General features: G+C 33.5%; 1 protein-coding gene across 4 annotated transcripts in view; it reads left to right on the top strand.

The window, feature by feature from the left end:
* The window catches only part of PCLO (piccolo presynaptic cytomatrix protein), a 412,454-nt gene that overhangs the window by 231,573 nt on the left and 158,573 nt on the right, over positions 1-22,308 (top strand). For all 4 annotated transcript variants that reach the window (XM_055114599.3, XM_057302898.2, XM_057302897.2 and 1 more), the window contains exon 7: positions 16,174-18,361. In XM_055114599.3, coding sequence (XP_054970574.2) covers positions 16,174-18,361 — 2,188 coding nt within the window. The remainder of the gene's footprint in view (positions 1-16,173; positions 18,362-22,308) is intronic.

The raw sequence follows: 22,308 nt of genomic DNA, 5'->3' as shown, positions 1-22,308 counted from the left end.
CAGTGTAACAAATTACCCCGAAACTTGTTTTAAAAAATGAAATATAAAAGAAATCATAAAGAACCTAAGGATGTTTGTTTTTTCTCTCCAAGAATATATTTGCATTAACAGTGCAATCTAGCATGTTTCATCTACAGGCATACTTGTCATTTGACACCACCTTTATGTAGTAAAAGTCATCAGAAGTCCTGCCAGATCCTGAATGACTTCAACGTCTGTGAGGATGATGATCCCACACCCAGTTTTTCTGTTTCTTCACTTTCTTAAAGTTCATCTACCATAATTATTACTTCTCCTTCATGTTGTTCATCCATTCCCACAAATGCCCTCTGAAATTACCTGAAAATTATTTAACTCATAAATCATACATGGCAATAACATGTAAACATTCTATCTCAGAACTTGCTCACTAATGTACCTCCCACATATTTGTCCTTCAAGTCCATCCTAATTCGATTCCATTGAAAGTTCTACTTTGCCTGTGTTTATCAGCCTTCCTATATCCACCGCTTTTATGATCCAAGGTTCAGATTTACCACAACAAACCTTTTGCTATTACTGTAATTTATCCCACAGCCCTGGCAACAAATTTACCCTGAATGAATCCAAATAGCAGCCACTTTCTTATCTGCATCTTGCCAGGATGTAAATTAGAAGACCCACAAGTGGAAATATTAACTAAAAGTTCAAAGAGCCATGTACTCAATCAGACCATCCACCTGCTAAACCCTCCTCCTACAAGGTTTAATTACTCAGTTTCCTTTCTCATTGTCTACTCTGCTCAAATCCCTGATAATTGCTGCCTTGATCACAGTGAATAAATATACTTCCTACATCACAGTGAAGACATAAGCTTTCTCAAATTTTAGCCACTGAATATGCCATCATTGTATATCATTTTAAAGAGTACTCTTTGATTCTGCCCTCTGCGACATACTTCACATGTAATCAATCATAAAATCAATTCATGTTACATTGTAGACAGCTTCTATATGGTTCCTAATCGACCTTATATCCTTGTATTTATGCCCTCGTGGAGTCCCCTCTCTTTAAGTGAGGGCTGGACTTAATAACTTGGTTCTAATGAGTAGAATATGAAATAAATGATGGGCTGTCAATTCCAAAATTAAGTTACAAAAGACTATTGCTCCCATCTTGCTTGCACTGTTTTTCTTGCCATCTTGCTTGCATGCTTTGATAAACAAGCCCCCATATTCTGAATTGCTCTACAAAGGTCCACATAGAAAGTAACAAGGGAAGCTAATAAGGAACTGAAGCCTCCAGTCCAACAGGCCTCCCGTGTCCAAATCCTGCCAACAACCACATGAGTGAGCTTAGAAGTAGTCTTCCTTAGTCAAGACCTCAGATGATAACTTCAATGGCAGCTTGTTTGCAGGCTTGTGAGAAACCATGAGCAAGAGGACACAACTAAACCATGCCCGGATTGCTGACCCACAGAAAATGTAAATATTGTTGTTTTAAGCCACTAAATTTTGAGGTGATTTGTTATACCTTAGCCTGTGTTTGATAATTAACACAATCTATCACCTAAAATGCTCTACTGAATAGCATGATTACCGAAATGCTTCTCCTCAAATCTCTTCATTTCCCCAATTCAAATCTTACATGCCATGCAGTGCAAACTTGAAGTTACTTAATTTTGCTCTGCCTAAATTTACTCATTTATAAATTGAAGGTAATAATAGTACTGGGCCTTATATGGTTACTGTATTTTAAAATAAGTTAATATAAGTAAAATAATGAGAACAAATCCTGAAATCCTTAGTCTTTTATATGTCTTAGCTGTAATTCCTTGATACCACTCTGTTTTCAAAAGTGCATCCGTCTTTTTCTCCCGGACCACTAAAAGGCTCTTAATTTGTTTTCTTTTATCTCTGTTCCCATCCTATGCATTCTGTAGTTCAGCCAGATATAACTTTTCATATATAAATTTATTGGCCCATTCATTCCTGTTCAATGGTGTTCCATAGAAATTATGTTGAATCTACAAGTTATCAATATGGCTTGCAGGAACCTTCCTACCTTTCTAGACCCATCACATATCATTAGTGGAATCCCAAAGGAGCCAAAAGATTAATGAAACATTTTTTGACTTTAAGTATCATGAGATAAAGAGCACATAACCTAGTAACTGTAGTTTGAAAAAGGTATCTGGGTGTGTTTGAAAAACAAATTACATAAGGAGTCAGAGACCAGGGTTCTAATTTTTTAGGTAAGAAATTATCTACCAAAGAAATCGGAGTTCATGCATTCTATTATGACCTCTTTGAACATTAGTTTCTACTTTTGTAGAAATGAATTGAGTATTTTTGTGTTATGCTAACATTTACCTCTTGGATAATTTGGTATTATTCAGAATTTTTAGTAAGTTTTGTATCATTAATAATAGTAAAATTCTGCCAACTACGTCTTCTAATAAATACATATTATGTTGTCATTTCTGAACTTCAAATCTTCAGTGACCTCTTGCTTATTTGATAAAGTCTAAAATTTGCATGACATTCAAGGCCCTAGATGGTCTGTTATATCACTCTGTAGTTTCCCCTCCTAATGCTGTTTCTCCCTCCCTCCGCACAGGCTTCTACACTGTGCAGTAGACATTGTAGGTCCTGGGACATACGTGTACTTGTGTTTTCATTTATTTGTCCATGTGTCCTGCCACCAGGAAATCCCTCCCCTGTAGCCCTTGTGGTTTCCTTCTTAGTACTTAGAACTACATACAAGTTGTCTCCTAGATGCCTTATATGCTTCAGCTCAATCTGAGATTCACACTCCTTCCTCTGCATTCTCTAAGATCCAGATAGAAGCTTTTATTATAAAGTTTATCATGTTAAAGTTCCTAGCAAAACATCTCTATTACTTTTTCTAAGCTCTGAAAGCTGCATGAAGGTAGAAGCAATACCAGAGTCATTCATCTTTGTGTCATAATGGCCTAGCTTAGAACATGGTACCAAATAGAGAATTAGTAAATATTTATTAGATGGATGGACAGAAGGACAAACAATTAGAATTCACTAATCCTAAATAGCTGAAGTAGTGAATTAGAATTTGCTAATCCTAAATAGTTTAATATTAGACTACACAATAATTCCAGCTCATTTTATAAAATACTAGTAGTTTTTGAACATATTTCCTAGAAATTTAGGAAATACATATTTAGAAAACAAGGATTGATGGCTTGAGAAATATATGAGTGTATCAAGGAAGTTAAAAATAAGTTTTATATTTATGTTTATTTAATTTTTTCTCATAGTTATGGCTTACTTCCCCCAAATCTTTAAATGTAGCATTGATTTTATGTATCAGATAAGAACACATTTTCTTAACACATGTTTATTTTTAATCATATATGCTAATGTAGAAATTTGCATTGTAGATTATTTTGATTTTTTTATTTGAGCTTTAAATAAATCACATTGTACTTAAACTTGAGCAATAACATTAGGCAAACATAGATTAAGTCCCAGCACTGCCACTGAGGAGTGACGCAAGTTTGGCTAAGTTATATACTGCCTCTATATTTCAGTATCTGAAACCTGGAATTAATAGTTCCTCTCTAATAAGGTTGTATTAGAGATTGATAAGATATTTTATATGCAACTGTTAATAATGCTTACTACATGGTAAGCTTTGATGTATTTTAAATCTTAATCTTTTAGTTATTACTGTTGAAATAATTTATTATCCCCCATTAAATAATATCATTATATAAAGGCCTTATCAGCTTTTCCTTCTCTCTTATATGTCCTCAATTACTTCCCTTTCTTGCTCTTGACCCTTAGACTGTTTCTTACTATGCCTCTTTTCCCTAAAAACTACTCTTTCTCAGAAGTCTCACCTTCAGACAACTACCTTGTATCTCAGTTAGCAAGCCGTAAAGAGTTCATCCTCTCTGGTTTTACTTTCTCTCTTATTTATTTTTCAACCTAGTATATTTGTTCTGCAGAAACCACTGTTCTCAGGATTACCAATGCCTTTCTAAATGATAAGCCAAAAGCTGTGTCTAACTCTGCCTTTTCTGTATACCACTGTACAGTATGTGTATCCATACCACTGTATAGTATGTGGTATGGATGAGCAATTACATCTTGTTTCCACCACCTGTGCTTCCCATAGCTTCTCGATAGCTCCAGTTCAGAATTATCTTGCTTTTGTTTCTATACCCATGTTTAAAATATTTCTCTTTCAGGCCAGGCGCGGTGGCTCATGCCTGCAATCCCAGCATTTTGGGAGGCCGAGGCGGGTGGATTACCTGAGGTCAGGAGTTCGAGACCAACATGGTGAAACCCTGTCTCTACTAAAAATACAAAAAAAATTTGCCGAGCGTGGTAGCAGGTGCCTGTAATCCCAGCTACTCGGGAGGCTAACGCAGGAGAATCACTTGAACCTGTGAGGTGGAGGTCATGCCACTGCACTCCAGCCTGGGCAAACAGGGCAAGACTCTGACTCAAGAAAAACAAAAACAAAAATATCTTTTGTGTGCCAGTTATTTTCATTGCATCATTTTAAATATTTTCATTTATTTTTATTACTTTTTTCTTTCTCTAAGCAGTTTCTTAACAGACCTGTGTAGTTTTGCTAGTACTTTATAAACTTGAAGTGAATGGACACTGTTATATAAATAAAGATTATCTACAAATTGACCTAAATCACTGACAAAAATATAATTCATATCATTTATTACATTAACCCTTTTAGTAATGTAGTAGTGGCTTTAGTTGCAAGGACATTATTCTTTTGTTTAAACATTTGCTTCAAGTACATGTAGCAAACACTTGAATGCCTAGTCTATGCTAATCACAATATTATGGGACATCAGTTAAAAGAACAATTAGAAACCTGTCTATATTATTCAATAATGCGATTCTAAATTATAAATTGTATATGTTTTTAAATTGGTTAGCATGGCTTTTCTCTACTCACCCACAAAGAAATAGTATTATGCTAACTGAAATAATTAGCCCATGCATATGAGGACTGCTTTTACACACATAGATAAATGAATAAATAAATTTTAGTTAAATTAGACTCAAATTTAATTAATGATTTTTACAGTTGAACAGTAAATTCAGATCACCCCTCCCATTTTTTGAAGCTAACAGCAAATGAACTATGGCATTGCTTTGAACCTTGGTCTATATATCCTAGCTAAAATTATAGTATGCACTTGAAAGCAGGTATAAAATGCTTACAACTGAATATGTTGAAAATGTATATTTATGTAGGGAATGCAATATAAGTGCCTAGTAAAGAAATATTAATTGATGTGTATAAAGATACAGTGCAAGAATGAATAAGCAGTGAGATTATGAGGAATTTTACTAAAGTGAGATTTAAAAGACCATGATGAGAAGAAAGAATAAACAAGATGGGTTTTGGTGAGCTTTCACCGGATCCTTGAAATCCTGGCAAAACCATTTGGATGCCGTATAATCATCAGTAAAGAAACCTGGAGAAAAAGAAAAAGGATCGATATGCTGATTGTGGTCTCATAGAGATAGCCAAGTGTAAGGGCACTCTCTAGAAAGCTATTGTCATTTTCCAGTTTTGAAATGACAAGGCTCCGGACTGAAAATTCAAAAACACGAATGCATACATGGATTGTTCTAGGAAAGAGTAAGAACCTCTGATTTACACATAGAATGATAATTAACAAATTGATTTAAAAAAATAGTGGTTATCTCATGAAAGCGAAATAGCCAAGGATCGTATGTGTGAAAAGTACTTTAAACCTACGCTAGTTATATAAATATTAAAAGTTATAGATGAAAACCCCAAAGGCAGTGTACAATTGGTCCTAATTTTCTTATGGTGCTGGATCTGCCATTTGACAAAAATGAGTATCCGAAAGAATTCATCTTTTTCTAAAGCAGTCTCTTGTTAGAGTGTGAATGCTCCTCTTGAACTCTTTATATGTGTGATAGTTGAATAAAGTAGTTAACAGACAGGAAAAAAGAAACCTAAATATTTTGTCTGTTAAACAGAACTATATTCAGGAACCATATGAACAGGATATATTTTGTTCCCTTTGTTGTAGTATAGCCGTCTGATTTCATACAAAGGAAGGAAGCAAAAGGAAGGGAGGGAAGGATGGAAAGAGGGAGGGAGAAAAATGTACACACATTCACATATCAAAAAATGCTCACCTTAAAAAAACTTTTGAAAGGGCCTTCCAAAATATTTTATACAGATTTTAGGAAAGAAAAGAAATTAATCTCTTTGGGACTTTCCAGAAAATATAATGCAATAAATGTCACACAGACTGGCATCTCTAATGCTTCTGTCCAGTGAGGTAGAAACTAGTTTTCTGCTTGACTGCTCAGCCCAAGAGCAATGACTTTAAGCAAGAAAACAAAACAAACTGGGACAAGAGGTGCATTAAGGAAAAGCTTAGAGATGTCTGATAAAACACTGAGTGCCGTTTTCACAGTATCAATTAGAGAATTTTTTTATGTATTACTAGACTTTGATAAATAACTTATACATGTACAACTTTTAAATATGTTCTATTTTGTTTTTATTCTATTATTAATAGGGTCCGGTAATTTAGTTTCTCACATTTTTTGCCACTGGAATCTTAAAATTAGAGAAAAACTACCTTTAAAAAATTTTTCAATTATTTTCACAAATGGTAAATTGTTTCATGGCAGTAGAGATTCAAGACTGTTTATGAATAAAGATGTCTATAATTTTTAATACCTCAAACGTAGACCCATAGTGATGATACTGCTACTTATATATTGCCTCAATTCATAGAAACAATTATTAAACTATTTCACAATACTCTAATTGAAGAATTTGATGGTCTTGTTTTCTACATGCAAGACACTGTGCCCTATTGCAGTGCTAATGGATTTTAAACATTCATGTTGAAAGTATTTTTTCACGAATGGTATCATTTAGAATTTTGTTATTCACAGGTCACTCCTCTGTTATCTTTCTTATTTTTGTATGCCTTGAAGCAATAGTATGGTGGTGGCTCACACCTGTAATCCCAACAATTGGGGCAGCCAAGGTGGGAGGATCTCTTGAGCCCAGGAGTTTGAGACCAGCCAGGGCAACATAGTGGGACCCCGTCTCTACAAAAATAAAAATAAAAATTAGGTAGGCGTGGTGGTGCACACCTGGAGTCCCAGCTACCTCAGAGGCTGAGGTGGGAGGATCACTTGAGTCCAGGTCAAGGCGTGATGAGCCATGATCGCACCACTGCACTTCAGCCTGGACAACAGAGCAAGAGCTTGTCTCAAAAAAAAAAAAAAAAAAGCAACAAAAATTCTTGAGCTTTTGCACTAAACATGTATGTTTTATCTCCAAAGAGCCAAAGAGGGTAGAAGCAGAGGATAGAGGGATGGTGCTTAATAATGGGTCTATTTTGGTAACACATTACTAATGGTATTGTGCGTAAGATAGACTGCTGAATATTTCTATATTTAACTGTGATTTTATCTAAAAACAGGAAGCTACTGGTGTTGGAGTGCAGGTAGGGACCCCAGAAGGTGTATTGCTGTTTTCTTTGACATTTCATAGAGTGAAACTCTGCTTCCAGTCTATTTAAAGGGAAGGCTGTGTAAAGGGATGTTTCCTAATTTGTAGCCTTATGCCTGCCTTACAGCTTCATCATCCTCTCCCAACCTAAATTCCTAAAATCAAAGGAATATGTTAATTCCTTTACTGCACTATATTTATATATTTTAAAGACCTCTTGTTTGGAGAGAAAAAAAAAATACCCTGCATATTTCACTTCCCTTCCCAATGCTTAAGAGGCATAAGTAGCTCTTTTTAGATGATTTTTACACCCTGAAAAGAATGAATGGCCAGGAGCAGAGCAGAAGAAAATAAAGTCAGAGAGGAGTATAGTATGTATAAGTATTACTCTTCTTACCAAGGCAAAGAAAAGGCTTATTCTTGTATTCAAAGTCAGTGCAGTTCCTGGATGAAGAGAGTTGAAATAAAATGGGACAAATGACCCTAAGAGCAATTTCCATTCTCAAGTTCTCTTTAATTTATTGTACAGTTAGAGGGAGGAGACCATGTCTTATTCATCATTTTAATCTCAGTATTTAGTACAGTGAACAGTATGTAAATGTCTGTTGCTCATTAAAAATGTTTCCATCTATTTTTTAACTTTTTTTAAGCTATCAAATTTTTTTGTTCTAATTCCTTTTTTTCTTAAGTTATTTTTAAGATAGTAGGAGTTTCTTGAATTTTAAAATTAAGCTTAGCTATGCACCTGATCTCCTTTAGTGATTCTGGTATTTAATTTCTCAAACTAAATAATTACTTTCTTTTTTAAGGTTTTAATCTCTTTTTAATTACATCATTGATCCTTCTTATAAACTTAGAATAACAGACAATTTTAACAACATACTAGGCTTACATAATTTTTCAGTCAGACTGGCAGTTCCTTACACTCAAACTTTTCCATAATTATTGCAGTTGTGGACAATTTTTCAAGATTTTTATAGGGTTAAGCTAGAAGGATTAATCTTCTTCACTGAGTGTGCTCATTGTTGTAATTGTAGGCACCTTGTCTTTTTCTTCCTGTGTTCTAATAAAACTGTATTATTAAAATAGCTAGTTGAATACCTTTTGAATATTAGTTTGTGATAATTTAATAGTTAAGAATTTTTCTATACAATAAAGGGGATTAATTTTAGGGTCCTAAGAATTTATAACAAGGCAAGATAATCAGGTATGGGGATTAATTTTAGGGTCCTAAGAATTTATAACAAGGCAAGATAATCAGGTACATTTCTATCCTTATTAATTTTCTCCTGTCATTACCATAACCTAGAATGTATCTTTTTGTTTACCCTTTATTCCATCCGGTTCTCTTTTCAAGGCACTATTTAATTTCTAGTTACTCTAGGAAGTCAGCCTTTTCGCATTCAGAGTAAGGCACTATGATAAACAAATAGTAGGATTCTCATCACCAATAAATATATTAATTAACAATCGATCAGGATTTTCTGCCTGAGGACATTATTTAGTATATCACGTGCATGAGTGTCTTTCAGCAAGGTCTGTTTTTCCTTCCAGGAGACATTTGCCAATGCATTGGTGACGTTTTTGATTGACATGGTATACTGATGGTATCTAGTGGGTACAAGCCAGAGATGCAACTAAACATCTAACAATATAGAATCATCTGGTCCAAAATGCCATTACTGTCAAGGATGAGAAAGATTTATTAATTACCTATATTGATGCTGGACCATAAATAGCCATGGTTGGTACATGAATCCCTGACAAATTTTATTACTACTTTCCATCCTTATGGCCAAAACTATGTTGCTGGCTGTCATAGGAAAACATTAAATGTTCTGCTCAAGCACTGCTAGAATATATCTATTTCTTCTATGTTATCTACATGGAGTGCAACATTGTAATTAAAGAAAATTAAATTGAGCTGTCACAATTTTCTCTTTGACAGAGCCACACTGATTGCTACCTAACATACTGCATTAGAAATCATTGTCAGTGATTGCACATTTACAGTTTGAAGGTTTGCCCTGGGATTTCACATGGTATTGGAGTTAATTTGACTGGTATGAAATAACCAGTGCTGCTTGTTCCATCAGTTAAAGAAGAAAATGAATAAAGGTTTTAATATATAGTTTGCTTTTGAACTTTTTTTTTCTGTATTTGCTCTTGCATTTTTCCCCTCTCTGTTGGCATAGAGCATTCTCTGGATGTGTTTCCGTCTCACAGGAATTACGGCATCACTAGCCCAAAATGAAACCAGATTATCCTTCATATTTTTCAAAAAATTAAGTTTCTTATTTTCCCTGCACTTAGAATGCATTCTCCTGTTTAAATACCATCCATTCTTTAAGAACCAGCCTTCCTGTTATATCTTAATCCATCATTCTCTCTTATCCAGTTCCCAATACATATACATAATTATATACTCGTTTAACTCACCTTATGTCATGTTAAATGGAAAACCTCTTAAGGAGTATGTATCAAAATATCTTGTTTACTGATAATTTTTTGTGAAATTATGCTGTTTGAAAAAGAATCCACATCTCCACCATCTAAATAAACGGCCTGCATACAGATATTTCCTGCTTAGTTGAGAGAACAAACCTAAAAATCCAAGATTTTATTATGATGAACATTTATTTCTGACAGTAGGTATGGCTTTCTATACTTATAAAATGAAATATATGTTGCTATGTCTCTCTAGCAGTACAATGGTTTTAGAATGGTTTAGAAGTATATCTTTGATATTGACACTGAGAACTATTTAGCAAAATATGAGGTAGTTCTTTTTTTTCTTTCCAACTTCTATTTTAGGTTCAGAGGGTACATGTGCAGGTTTGTTACATAGGTAAATTGCATGTCACAGGGTTTGGACTACAGATTATTTCTTCACCCAGGTAACGAGCATAGTACCTGATAGCTAGTTTTTCAATCACCACTCTTCTCCCACTCTCCACCCTCAGACCCCAGTGTCTATTGTTCCCTTCTTTGTATCCATGTGTACTCAATGTTTAGATCCCACTTATAGGTGACAACATGTGGTATTTGGTTTTCTGTTCCTGTATTAATTCACCTAGGATAATGGCCTTCAGCTCCATTCATGTTGTCACAAAGGACATGATTTCATTCATTTTTATGGCTGCATAGTATTTCATGGTATATATGTACCACATTTTCTTTATCTAGTCTACCATTGATGGACATCTGGCTTGGTTCTATGTCTTTGCTGTCGTGAATAGTGCTGTGATGAATATACACATGCATGAGTCTTTATGATAGATCGATATATATTCCTTTGAGTATATACCCAGCAATTCCTTTGCTGGGTCAAATGGTAGGGTTTTTTTTAAGTTCTTTGAGAAATCTCCAAACTGCTTTCCACAGTGGCTGAACTAATTTACACTTCCACCAGGAGTGTTTAAGCGTTCCTTTTTCTCCACAACCTAGTCAACATCTGTTTTGTTTTGTTTTGTTTACTTTTTAATAATAGCCATTCTGACTGGTGTAGGATGGTATCTCATTGTGGTTTTGATTTGCATTCCCCTAATGATTACTGATGTTGAGCATTTTTTCATATGCTTGTTAGCTATGTGTATGTCTTTTGAGAAATGTCTACTTATGCCCTTTGACCATTTTTTAGTAAGATTGTTTGTGGGTTTTTTTTTTGTTAAGTGCCTTATAGGTTCTGGATAATAGACCTTTGTCAGATGTATAATGTGCAGATATTTTCTCCAGTTTTATAGATTTTCTGTCACTCTGTTGATAGTTTTTTTGCTGTGCAGAAGCTCTTTAGTTAGGTCCCACTTGTCCACTTTTGTTCTTAACTGCAATTGCTTTCAGAGTCTTCATCATGAAATCTTTGCCAAGTCTTATGTTCAGAATTGCATTTCCTACGTTTTCTTCTAGGGTTTTTATAGTTTTAGGTTTTATATTTAAGTTTTCACTCCATCTTGAATTGATTTCTGTATATGGTATAAGGAAAGGGTCCAGTTTCAATCTTTGGCATGTGGCTAACCAGTTTTCCTAGCACCATTTGTTGAATAAGGAGTCACTTCTCCTTTGCCAGTTATTGTCAACTTTGTTGAAGATCAGATGGCTGTAGGTGTGCAACTTTATTTCTGGGTTCTATATTCTGTTCCATTGTTGTATGTGTCTGTTTTTGTACCCATTTCATGCTGTTTTGTTTACTATAACCTTGTAGTATAAAGTTGGATAGTATAATGCCTCTAGCTTTGTTTTTGTTTGTTTGTTTGTTTGTTTTTGCTTAGGATTGCTTTAGCTGTTTGAGCTATTTTTTGGTTCCATATGAATTTTAGAATAGTCTTTTTATAATTCTGTGAAAAATGTTGTTGGTAGTTTGATAGAAATACCACTGAATCTATACATTGCTTTGGGCAGTATGGTGAGGTAGTTTCTTCAAACAACAATTTCCCAAAAATATTCATAATTTATTAGTTATTTGTGGGCAAAGTGTAGATTTCTTCCATCTAGTGTCTCTTGTATCTATGTCTTTAGCATCTAGAGCAATGCATTTTAGAATTATACTTAACAACTCTTTGAATACATCAATAAATTGAATGTTTTCATATTTATTATGTATAATACTGGATGAATAATTTTGGTCTAACATCTAGGACTTTAAACAATAGCCCCTGTGTATTTTTAGTTTTTCAATATTTGAAGAAACTACAGATCTTTCTTTTCTCATCCTCATGTTGAGCTCAGAGAATTCTGACAATGAATTAATGCACATACATATATTTAATTCACTTAGGATAGTGTGGCTATGTACTTTACTTATTATTTTCATTAATATTCCTGACACTCCAAAACAAGCAAAATTTCCTTTGCCATATAGAAATGGTATAAATTGCATTATATAAATTAACTTTCCTAAGGAAAATGTTCTTTAAAATTACTTTGGACAGCAAACCTTATCCTGAAGGTTATTTGTTTGTTAGCTTGATTACCTCATTGATGTTGCAATTTGCAGTTAGTGATTTTTTTCCAGTCTTTCTTACACCTTTATTCTATTATTAGGGCTTTTTATTCCCTTCTCTTTGTCTATTTTCACAGGTATTTTAAAATATTTTAAATTTATATATCCAGTATATTTAGTACAATTTTTTTTTTCTACATTAAAGGCACCAGGTCTATCTGAAAACAACTTTTAAGAGCTGGTCAACACAGAAACCCGTAGTAAACAACAAGTTTTTTTCTAGACTGTCTTGCCATCTTTAGTCATGGCTTCCAGCTACATCATCTTTAATCATAATAAACTTTCTTTATGCAATTTTGATCTTTTTAAAATAAATTATATTGTATTGCTTTTATCTCTGTATTTGGAGTTCTGAACTCTTATTTTATGTTATATTGATTTAATTAGAATTAAATACCTAGTTGAGAGGTTTTTAAAATTAGAATTAAATACTTAGTTGAGAAGTTTTTATTGTCTTTGTCAGAGTCAGTTCTTTTTGAATTATAAGTTGGTAAGACATTACTTCAAATTCTTTATTGTATTTCTGTCTGTCCTCTTAAGTGATACTAACCAGTCCTAAAACATAGTACACACCCCTCACACACATGCTGAAATTTAAATCTGTGGGGTTCTAATGGTTCTATAGTTCAGATCCTCTTTGTATAAGTGTGCCTAGCAAAGTGCTTTGAAGAGAGGAGACATTTAATAAATATCTGTCTAAGTGAATTGAATAGTTATGTATTTTAGGGAAAATCTAAAAGAAAATTTATGCTGTGGAGGAAAATTCATGGATGATCATATTTACAATTTAACCAAAAGATGGCAGAAAATGCTAATAAAGGACTGAAGTTTTTCTTTAGGGCTCTTGTGTTCTTCCCACATCCTCCTTCATTGTTTAAAATCTGTTGCTTTCTCTCAACTAGCCATTAATGCTGTTTGACCCTCTAATGGTTTCTCAATGGGCATCCAATCTTCTTTAGGTTTGGAACAGAGATTTATTTCAATCTGTCAATGCAGTTAAAGGCTTGGTTTCTTTGAGCTGAACTATGTTTTAAAACCATTTAAAATAGAGACCAAAATTTTAAAATATGGATTTTCTTGAATGAAACAGATCTCACCACACTGGGTCTCTATTTCTTCATGGCAGCAATATTCTGGAGCCAGCCTTGACAGATGGAACTTAAATTCTCAGGTCAACTCATTCACTCCATTACCTTCTGGATCCTGTAGGCTTTTGGCTTATAGCCTCTTCAATAGTCAAGTACTCCTCCATTTTCATTCCCACTAGAACTTTCCTGACATGATCTATATTTTTTTATCTTTTTTAAAAATTATACTTTAAGTTCTGGGATACATGTGCAGAATGTGCAGGTTTATTACTTAGGTATACACGTGCCATGGTGGTTTGCGGCACCCATCAATACATAAGAGCATATGACAAGTATAGTGATTGGTCAGTATTTGCTCTCTTTTTTCTCACGTAAACACAAGAAGTGCAAGCCTACCTTACACATATGTACAATATATAACTATTTGTAATGTGCATTTTGAAAAGAAGTGACTTCCAAGTTCAAATATAGCTTCTAAGCTGGGCTTCTTAGAGACTTGAATTTTCAACCATTATTAAGTTCTTTGGACTATGAAAATGTTATCAGTGGTTATATTTAAAATTTCCGGTAGTGACCAAACATTAGAATAAAATATTGGTCATATTTTTCATTTCATATTCTCCTCTTTTTATTACATCTTTGTTAGGCATCACGGTCTTGAGTAACACAATTAAACACCCTTTTGTCAAACCATTTCATAATCATAATCATGTAGAATAGGTAAACATTTTAAATTTTCAAATGCTTATGCATATGCCAGATCTACCACATACATATTAAGAAAAAACAAATAGTATGTAGTTTTCAGCCTCCTGTTGAACAACGTTATAATCAGAGGACTGAAGATGTTTTTGTGGAACAACTTTTTTAAAAACATGACATATCTATGTTAATATTTTTAGTATCAAGAAAATTATTGTAGGATCTTAATTTTTATTTTACTACCATTTAATTATGGCCTATTGATATTCAACATGTTACATGTGTACTTTTTTACAAGTGAAAGAATATGTAAAGATCTAGAATGTGGGTTAATCAAGAAACCATAGTTTTCTATAGAAATATAGAGATTTTTAAAGGAATTGATATTTAATGGGTGCCTGTAATGTGTAGTAAGTATTTTACATATTTGTCTCACTTGATTTTTATAACAATTCTGTGATTAATTGTGAGTATTTTATAAAATGAAAAGAATTGAGAATGAGTAGGAAGAAATAAATGACATGTCAAACAGCTGCCTTGGGGACTTCAATACCCCATATACATTGGGATTGCTCTATGAGGAAAAACAAACTACTGCTCCAAAGTCACTTTACCTTATTTCAAAGATTCATAACATTTATTCATTTCCATCCAAATATTTTAAGTCTTAGAAACATATAAACTTCAATAAACCTTTAGGATTTTGTTTCATATTATGATGTCTATTAAGGGAACAACTAGTAGGGTTACATGAAGGGAGCAGAAATATGATAACAGAAAACAAATAAAAATTATTAAGGAAATTAATTTGGAAATAATAAAAAGGCAATGAAAGTACAGAGTCTTGGAAAAATGTGATCTAATTAATAAGGCACAATTTTCAGGTACAATATTTATAGACTTATTTTTTCTATTTTCTACTCTCAATATTTGGTGACTGGGGAAAATTGGAGAATTAATGTATTTGGATTATAATAGAAAGAAAAGAAAAGGAAGCATCTTGTAAAGATTATGCAACTGGAAAGCAGAAGACCTGAGATCTAGTTGTAAATGTGCCACTGAATACTTAGGTAAATTGAAGTACATCACTTTATTTTAACTGTAAGTGCTCAAAGTAATCTCTCATGTCTTTTGATATTCTAAAATTGTATGATTCTCAAGACCTTCAATTCTTAGAAAGCAAGTTTATGACAAATTAACCAAATGAAATGAAAAATATCTGAAAACTCACCAACTTTATACTTTTATCTGATTTTTTAAAAGGTTCCAATGGATTTTTATTGGTCAGTTCTTTTTGCTTCATATGGAAGTTACTAGAGCATTAAAAAGAAACTATACTGCAGGATAATAAAGTCAAAGAAAACCAAATAGTCATGAAAATCTTGAAATATTAAATAGAAAATTAGTCCAGATTATCCCTTTTTTAGAAAAAAAAAAAGACATTAGATAATTTGAAGATGTAATTTAAAAAATGGGAATGACAGCCACTCCAGGGGGCAAAAGTAGGAATGAGAAGATAGGCGCATTAACTTGGTGAATGAACATCTCCAACAAATATAATTTAAATTTTAGATGGTTAATAAAACACTCTGGAAATAGATTCAGTAAATAATCTTATGTATATTAATTTAGATTGAAAATAAGTTTTTATAACTGCTAATGTAGGAGTTATAATTAGCCAATTTATTTAAAAAATTATTTTTCAGTTAATTGTATTTGTGATCAATACTTGAAATTATATGCATATATTTTATTTTATCATGCTGCGATAGCAAAATCATACATGAAATCATTTTTATTAAATATAATTCATGGAAGTAGATTTGGTTTTTATTTTTCTTTATACTAAAGTACTATATTTTGTTTACTTGATTGTAGACTAAAGGTTCTCAAACCATGACATCCTCTGGAGCCCAGAAAAAAGTTAAAAGAACTCTGCCAAATCCACCTCCTGAGGAGATTTCCACAGGAACTCAATCCACATTCAGCACAATGGGCACAGTTTCCAGGAGAAGGATCTGCAGAACCAACACAATGGCACGAGCCAAGATTCTCCAGGACATAGACAGAGAGCTTGATCTTGTGGAAAGGGAGTCTGCAAAACTTCGAAAGAAACAAGCAGAGCTTGATGAAGAAGAAAAGGAGATTGATGCTAAGCTACGATACCTGGAAATGGGAATTAACAGGAGGAAAGAGGCCCTATTAAAGGAGAGAGAAAAGAGAGAACGAGCCTACCTCCAGGGAGTAGCTGAGGATCGTGATTACATGTCTGACAGTGAAGTGAGTAGCACAAGACCAACCCGAATAGAAAGTCAGCATGGCATTGAGCGACCAAGAACTGCTCCCCAAACTGAATTCAGCCAGTTTATACCACCACAAACCCAAACAGAATCTCAACTAGTTCCTCCGACAAGTCCTTACACACAATACCAGTACTCTTCCCCTGCTCTTCCTACCCAAGCACCCACCTCATACACTCAACAGTCTCATTTTGAGCAACAAACTTTGTACCATCAGCAAGTTTCACCTTATCAGACTCAGCCAACATTCCAAGCTGTGGCAACAATGTCCTTCACACCTCAAGTTCAACCTACACCAACCCCACAGCCTTCTTATCAGTTACCTTCACAGATGATGGTGATACAACAGAAGCCACGGCAAACTACATTATATTTGGAGCCCAAGATAACCTCAAACTATGAAGTGATTCGCAACCAACCCCTTATGATAGCACCTGTTTCTACTGATAACACATATGCTGTTTCCCATCTTGGTAGTAAGTACAATAGTTTAGACTTGAGAATAGGTTTGGAGGAAAGAAGTAGCATGGCAAGCAGTCCAATATCAAGCATATCTGCAGATTCTTTCTATGCAGATATTGATCACCATACTCCACGAAATTATGTCCTAATCGACGACATTGGAGAGATCACCAAAGGAACAGCGGCATTAAGCACCGCATTTAGCCTTCATGAAAAGGATCTGTCAAAAACAGACCGTCTCCTTCGAACCACTGAGACACGCCGGTCTCAAGAAGTGACAGATTTCCTAGCACCTTTACAGTCTTCCTCTAGATTGCATAGTTATGTGAAGGCAGAGGAAGACCCAATGGAGGATCCTTATGAGTTAAAGCTTCTGAAACATCAGATTAAACAGGAATTTCGTAGAGGGACAGAGAGCTTAGATCACCTTGCTGGTCTTTCTCATTATTACCATGCTGATACTAGCTATAGACATTTTCCAAAATCTGAGAAGTATAGCATCAGTAGACTCACACTTGAAAAACAAGCAGCAAAACAACTGCCAGCAGCCATACTTTATCAAAAGCAGTCAAAGCATAAGAAATCACTAATTGACCCTAAAATGTCAAAATTTTCACCTATTCAAGAAAGTAGAGACCTTGAACCTGATTATTCAAGCTATATGACTTCTAGCACTTCATCTATTGGTGGCATTTCCTCCAGGGCAAGGCTCCTTCAAGATGACATCACTTTTGGCCTCAGAAAAAATATTACAGACCAACAAAAATTTATGGGATCTTCTCTTGGCACAGGACTGGGCACATTAGGAAATACCATACGCTCAGCTCTGCAGGATGAAGCAGATAAGCCATACAGTAGTGGCAGCAGGTCCAGACCTTCCTCCAGACCTTCCTCTGTCTATGGGCTTGATTTATCAATTAAAAGGGATTCTTCTAGCTCTTCCCTAAGACTGAAAGCTCAAGAGGCTGAAGCTCTAGATGTTTCCTTTAGTCATGCATCATCCTCTGCCAGAACTAAGCCGACCAGTTTGCCAATTAGTCAAAGTAGAGGAAGAATACCAATTGTGGCCCAGAATTCTGAAGAAGAAAGCCCACTCAGTCCTGTTGGCCAGCCAATGGGAATGGCCAGGGCTGCAGCTGGACCCCTGCCACCAATATCTGCAGACACCAGGGATCAGTTTGGATCAAGCCACTCATTGCCTGAAGTTCAGCAACACATGAGGGAAGAATCACGGACTCGAGGCTATGACCGTGACATAGCATTCATCATGGATGACTTCCAACATGCCATGTCAGACAGTGAAGGTAAATTGGGCCTCAAACTACCCTGTTACTCTCAAAACTCAAACTCTTATTTTTCTGCATGTTTAATTTCCCTTCTCCAGAGATGTATCCTACTTTTCTTGGTGTGTCTTTTGCATGTTTACTTCAATTTTATTTCTTGTAAATGGAAATTTTATCATGTGTATAGATTCTGTAGCATGCTTTTCTTTATTTAGTTTTACTTTATTCCTTTATTGTTCTGTTTCTTGATTGTTTGCTTGATTTCTTTGGTGTCTGCTTTTCTAAAACCATTATCAAATAATTCTGTCAATAAAATATGGTCATCCTATAAATCCATAGTTGAAAAGTTTTTCATTGTAAGTTTCTTTCATTTTTAAAAATACATTTTAAAAGTTATTGGTCAGTTTCAGTTTCTGAAATTATTAAAGTTTAGAGCCATGAAATACTATTCTGATAGACTTTGTAATAGAAAATCATTTATGGCATCTTTATGAGATCAGTGTTCATTAGTTCAGAAGATTTTCTATTTTTGAGAACTTTTGGATAAGTTCTTGATGTTAGTATAATGTAGAATTTTGTTATTTTCCTTAAATAAAAGATTTCTGTTTTATCTTTCTCTCTCATGATGAATACTATTATTTACAAATTTGTAATTTTGCATTATATGCTAGAAAGTTTAGTACTAAATAAGACATGAAAATAAAGAATTGTATTAGTATGTATGAAGTATTCTTTAAAATTGAAACCTTGTGAACTTCTTTTCTGATTTTAGTTATTTAGAGTCCAAACCTTCCTGATTTGCCCATTTAGCCTTTTCCTTTGGTTTCTTGATTTTGTTTTTCGTATCATCCCATGTATTTGCCCTAAATTGACTTGCTAGTTTTCCATGTTGAGCAAGTAAATACTTAACTAAAAACTGATTTAAAGTAGCTTTGTGTTTAAAGATATACAACCATAAACATTTTTGAAAATTATCTAGTCCAAGTCTAATATTGAAGATGAGGGAGGAATGATACAAAGGTGTGAAGAGCCTAGCCCATACCAAGAGGATTCATGACTCTTGACTCTTGGTCCTTTTTTTTTTCACCTCCTTTGGTTTACATTTGAATGTAGATGTAGATGGAGTTCTGGAAATAAAATATTTTTGATCAAATAAAAGCATTATTATTTCCTTCCTTTAGAGACTCCAAAGAACTAAGCTAACATGAACATCTCCCTTTTCAAACATAACATCTTTCTTGAGGACTCACAGGAAAATACACATTTTTGTGAAAAGGATTTTTTTCCTACATCTTTGTCTAGATGAATAAGATTTTAGGAATTCAAATCTGGATTTTAATAGATTTTTTTATTGAACTAAAATAATCACTGTATCTGAAGGAGGACAAACTGCTTTTGTTTGTGAAATTCCAATAGATTAGTCATTTTCTGATTTGTTTTCGTCTCTACAGGCTATTGGATTGACCATTTTTATTGACAATTAGTTAATTGAATAAAATACTCAATTTGTGGGTTTTTTATTTAGATGATTATTTGGATAAATGTACATTGCAAGAATTATGATATCATGTGGGAACAGTCTTTAGTATTTCCTTACTTTTTACAATCCACATTTTATAAACATTTTATAGGTAGAAAATGGCAATTGCAGAAGCGTAAAGAGTTTATCCAATAGTCATGTCTATAAAATAACAAAATAAAACAAAAACCCTAGAGGGTCAATGGCATAACGAAATGCCTTAAGATTGTGTGTACATGATGAGCATATATCTAAAGAGAGTTTGATTTATCATCATAGATATTTTGTCAACATGCTGCCAGATATTTAGATGTTTCTATATATCCCAATACATGGCACTTACATATATGTAGAGCCATATAAAAATAACAGAATATTCTATTTCCCTTTTATATGTTTGAATGATGTATAGGTCATAATCATCAAAGACTGTGTGAAAAACATTGTTTTGATAAAATAGAGGATGAGATACCATGCAGCATATAAAATTATGAAGTGTGTAAAGATGATACCAAAGAAGTAAAGCAATTAAAATTTAAATGAAATTAAACTAAAATATATTTTAAAATTAAGCAGATAAGGAAATTATTCATAAAGATTATGTTGATATAAATTGGGGCAGAAAAACTATAGCAATTATATATGAATTACATATGTAATGGTATGTGTGTGAATTGTAGTGATTACTTCTAAATGATGTATGTAGTAAAATGTTATATATTTTCTTTGTTTATGTATCACATAAGCATACTATTTTTCTTCTAATGAGTAATGGTGTACTTTTCGTTTGAAATCTTGAATTCCTTCAGTATTTAAAAAAATAGAAGAAACTACTTTTTTCCAATCAATAATTCCTGACATTTATTAACTCATGAAGTATTAGAAATTTTTAACAGATTTTTAGCAAATATATGCTATATCTATATTTGAATGTACTAAGATAATTTTGAATAGTATAACATTCTACAGGTTATTTAGTATCCTGTGAACAAAACAAATTTAATTGCTTTCAAATTATTTGTTGTGTGCTTTTCCAAATTCAATTAAACTGTATAAGTTATAGGATATAAGACAGTCATTAGATATATTCTAAAAGATTTGTTGATGTTGAAATATCTTTCTTGAGGAAAAGTCTATATAGATATAGTTTATGTTGCTTAATATTTATTAATATTTTTAGCTTGAAGCACGCTAGAAACAGGCCGGACGTGGTGGCTCACGCCTGTAATTCCAGCACTTTGGGAGGCTGAGGCAGGTGGATCACGATGTCAAGAGATCGAGACCATCCTAGCCAACATGGTGAAACCCCATCTCTACTAAAAATACAAAAATTAGCTGGGCGTCGTGGCACACGTCTGTAGTCCCAGCTACTTGGGAGCCTGAGGCAGGAGAATTGTTTGAACCTGGAAGGTGGAGGTTGCAGTGAGTTGAGATCGCGCCACTGCACTCCCGCCTGGCGACAGAGTGAGACTTCGTCTCAAAAAAAAAAAATGTGCTTCATCTCATGTCCTCCAATATATACAGTCTTTTTAAAAGTATATATATTTCACCGATATTTGATACTGAGAAGAATTAAACTGTTTATGTAACTGTAGCCTGCGGACAGTACTAGATCCAGAAATAACTTATTTGTATTTTACTTTTAGGAATTCAAGAAAATATTGTCAAGTTTAAAAAAAAAATACTGTTAGTCTCCTTCAAACGATTTGAACTAATTCAGAATTTTTTTTGCTATAAAATTTACTTTTTCACTGAGATTTTACCATGAAAGATGAGACAGTTATAAACAATTAGCATTTATGTACAACTAGTTCTAAATAATGAAAACAAAATTCAATACAAAAGCAGATTCATTTAATCTGCTTGCTCTTGGATGATTGTAAATTCCTGTGCAAAGGATGATAGTCATCTTTATTCAGTTACACATAGGGTTATTATAAAAAATAACAAAATCAAAGTACATAATCAGAATTATTGGTAATAAATTGACAGAATTTGGGTCAGGTTGAACTTCTACTTTATTTCTATAGGGACAGCCAAACAAAACACACATTTCAAAGAATTATATTTAAAATGCAATTAAGAAAGTTATATATTCAAATGAAATCTTGTACTACATCATAAAGGATATTAATGTATTAAAATCAGTATAAATGATTGTTCTATTTTCATGAGAAATCTATAATAAAATCCTGTAAGAAGTAAGACAAAAGTAGTGTCAGTGTCACTGGGAATAATCTAATAGATTTTAAGAGACTAATGATTAAATAATGAATTTGTTTTGTATTTCCTTGTCAAATGTCTATTACACTAAATTTCTTGGTAAGTTCAGTCACTTGGTTTCAAATTAAGACTGGAAAACCATAATTATTGAGCAGATTGTGAAAAATATCTGCATCAGTGAGGTTCAAAGGACAAATTAATATTTTAAATGTGTTTATCATAATTA

Source organism: Pan paniscus, chromosome 6 (assembly GCF_029289425.2).
Source record: "Pan paniscus chromosome 6, NHGRI_mPanPan1-v2.0_pri, whole genome shotgun sequence".
NCBI classification, from domain to species: domain Eukaryota; kingdom Metazoa; phylum Chordata; class Mammalia; order Primates; family Hominidae; genus Pan; species Pan paniscus.
The sequence above is the reverse complement of the archived record's forward strand: the minus strand, read 5'-3'. Positions and strand labels throughout refer to the sequence as shown.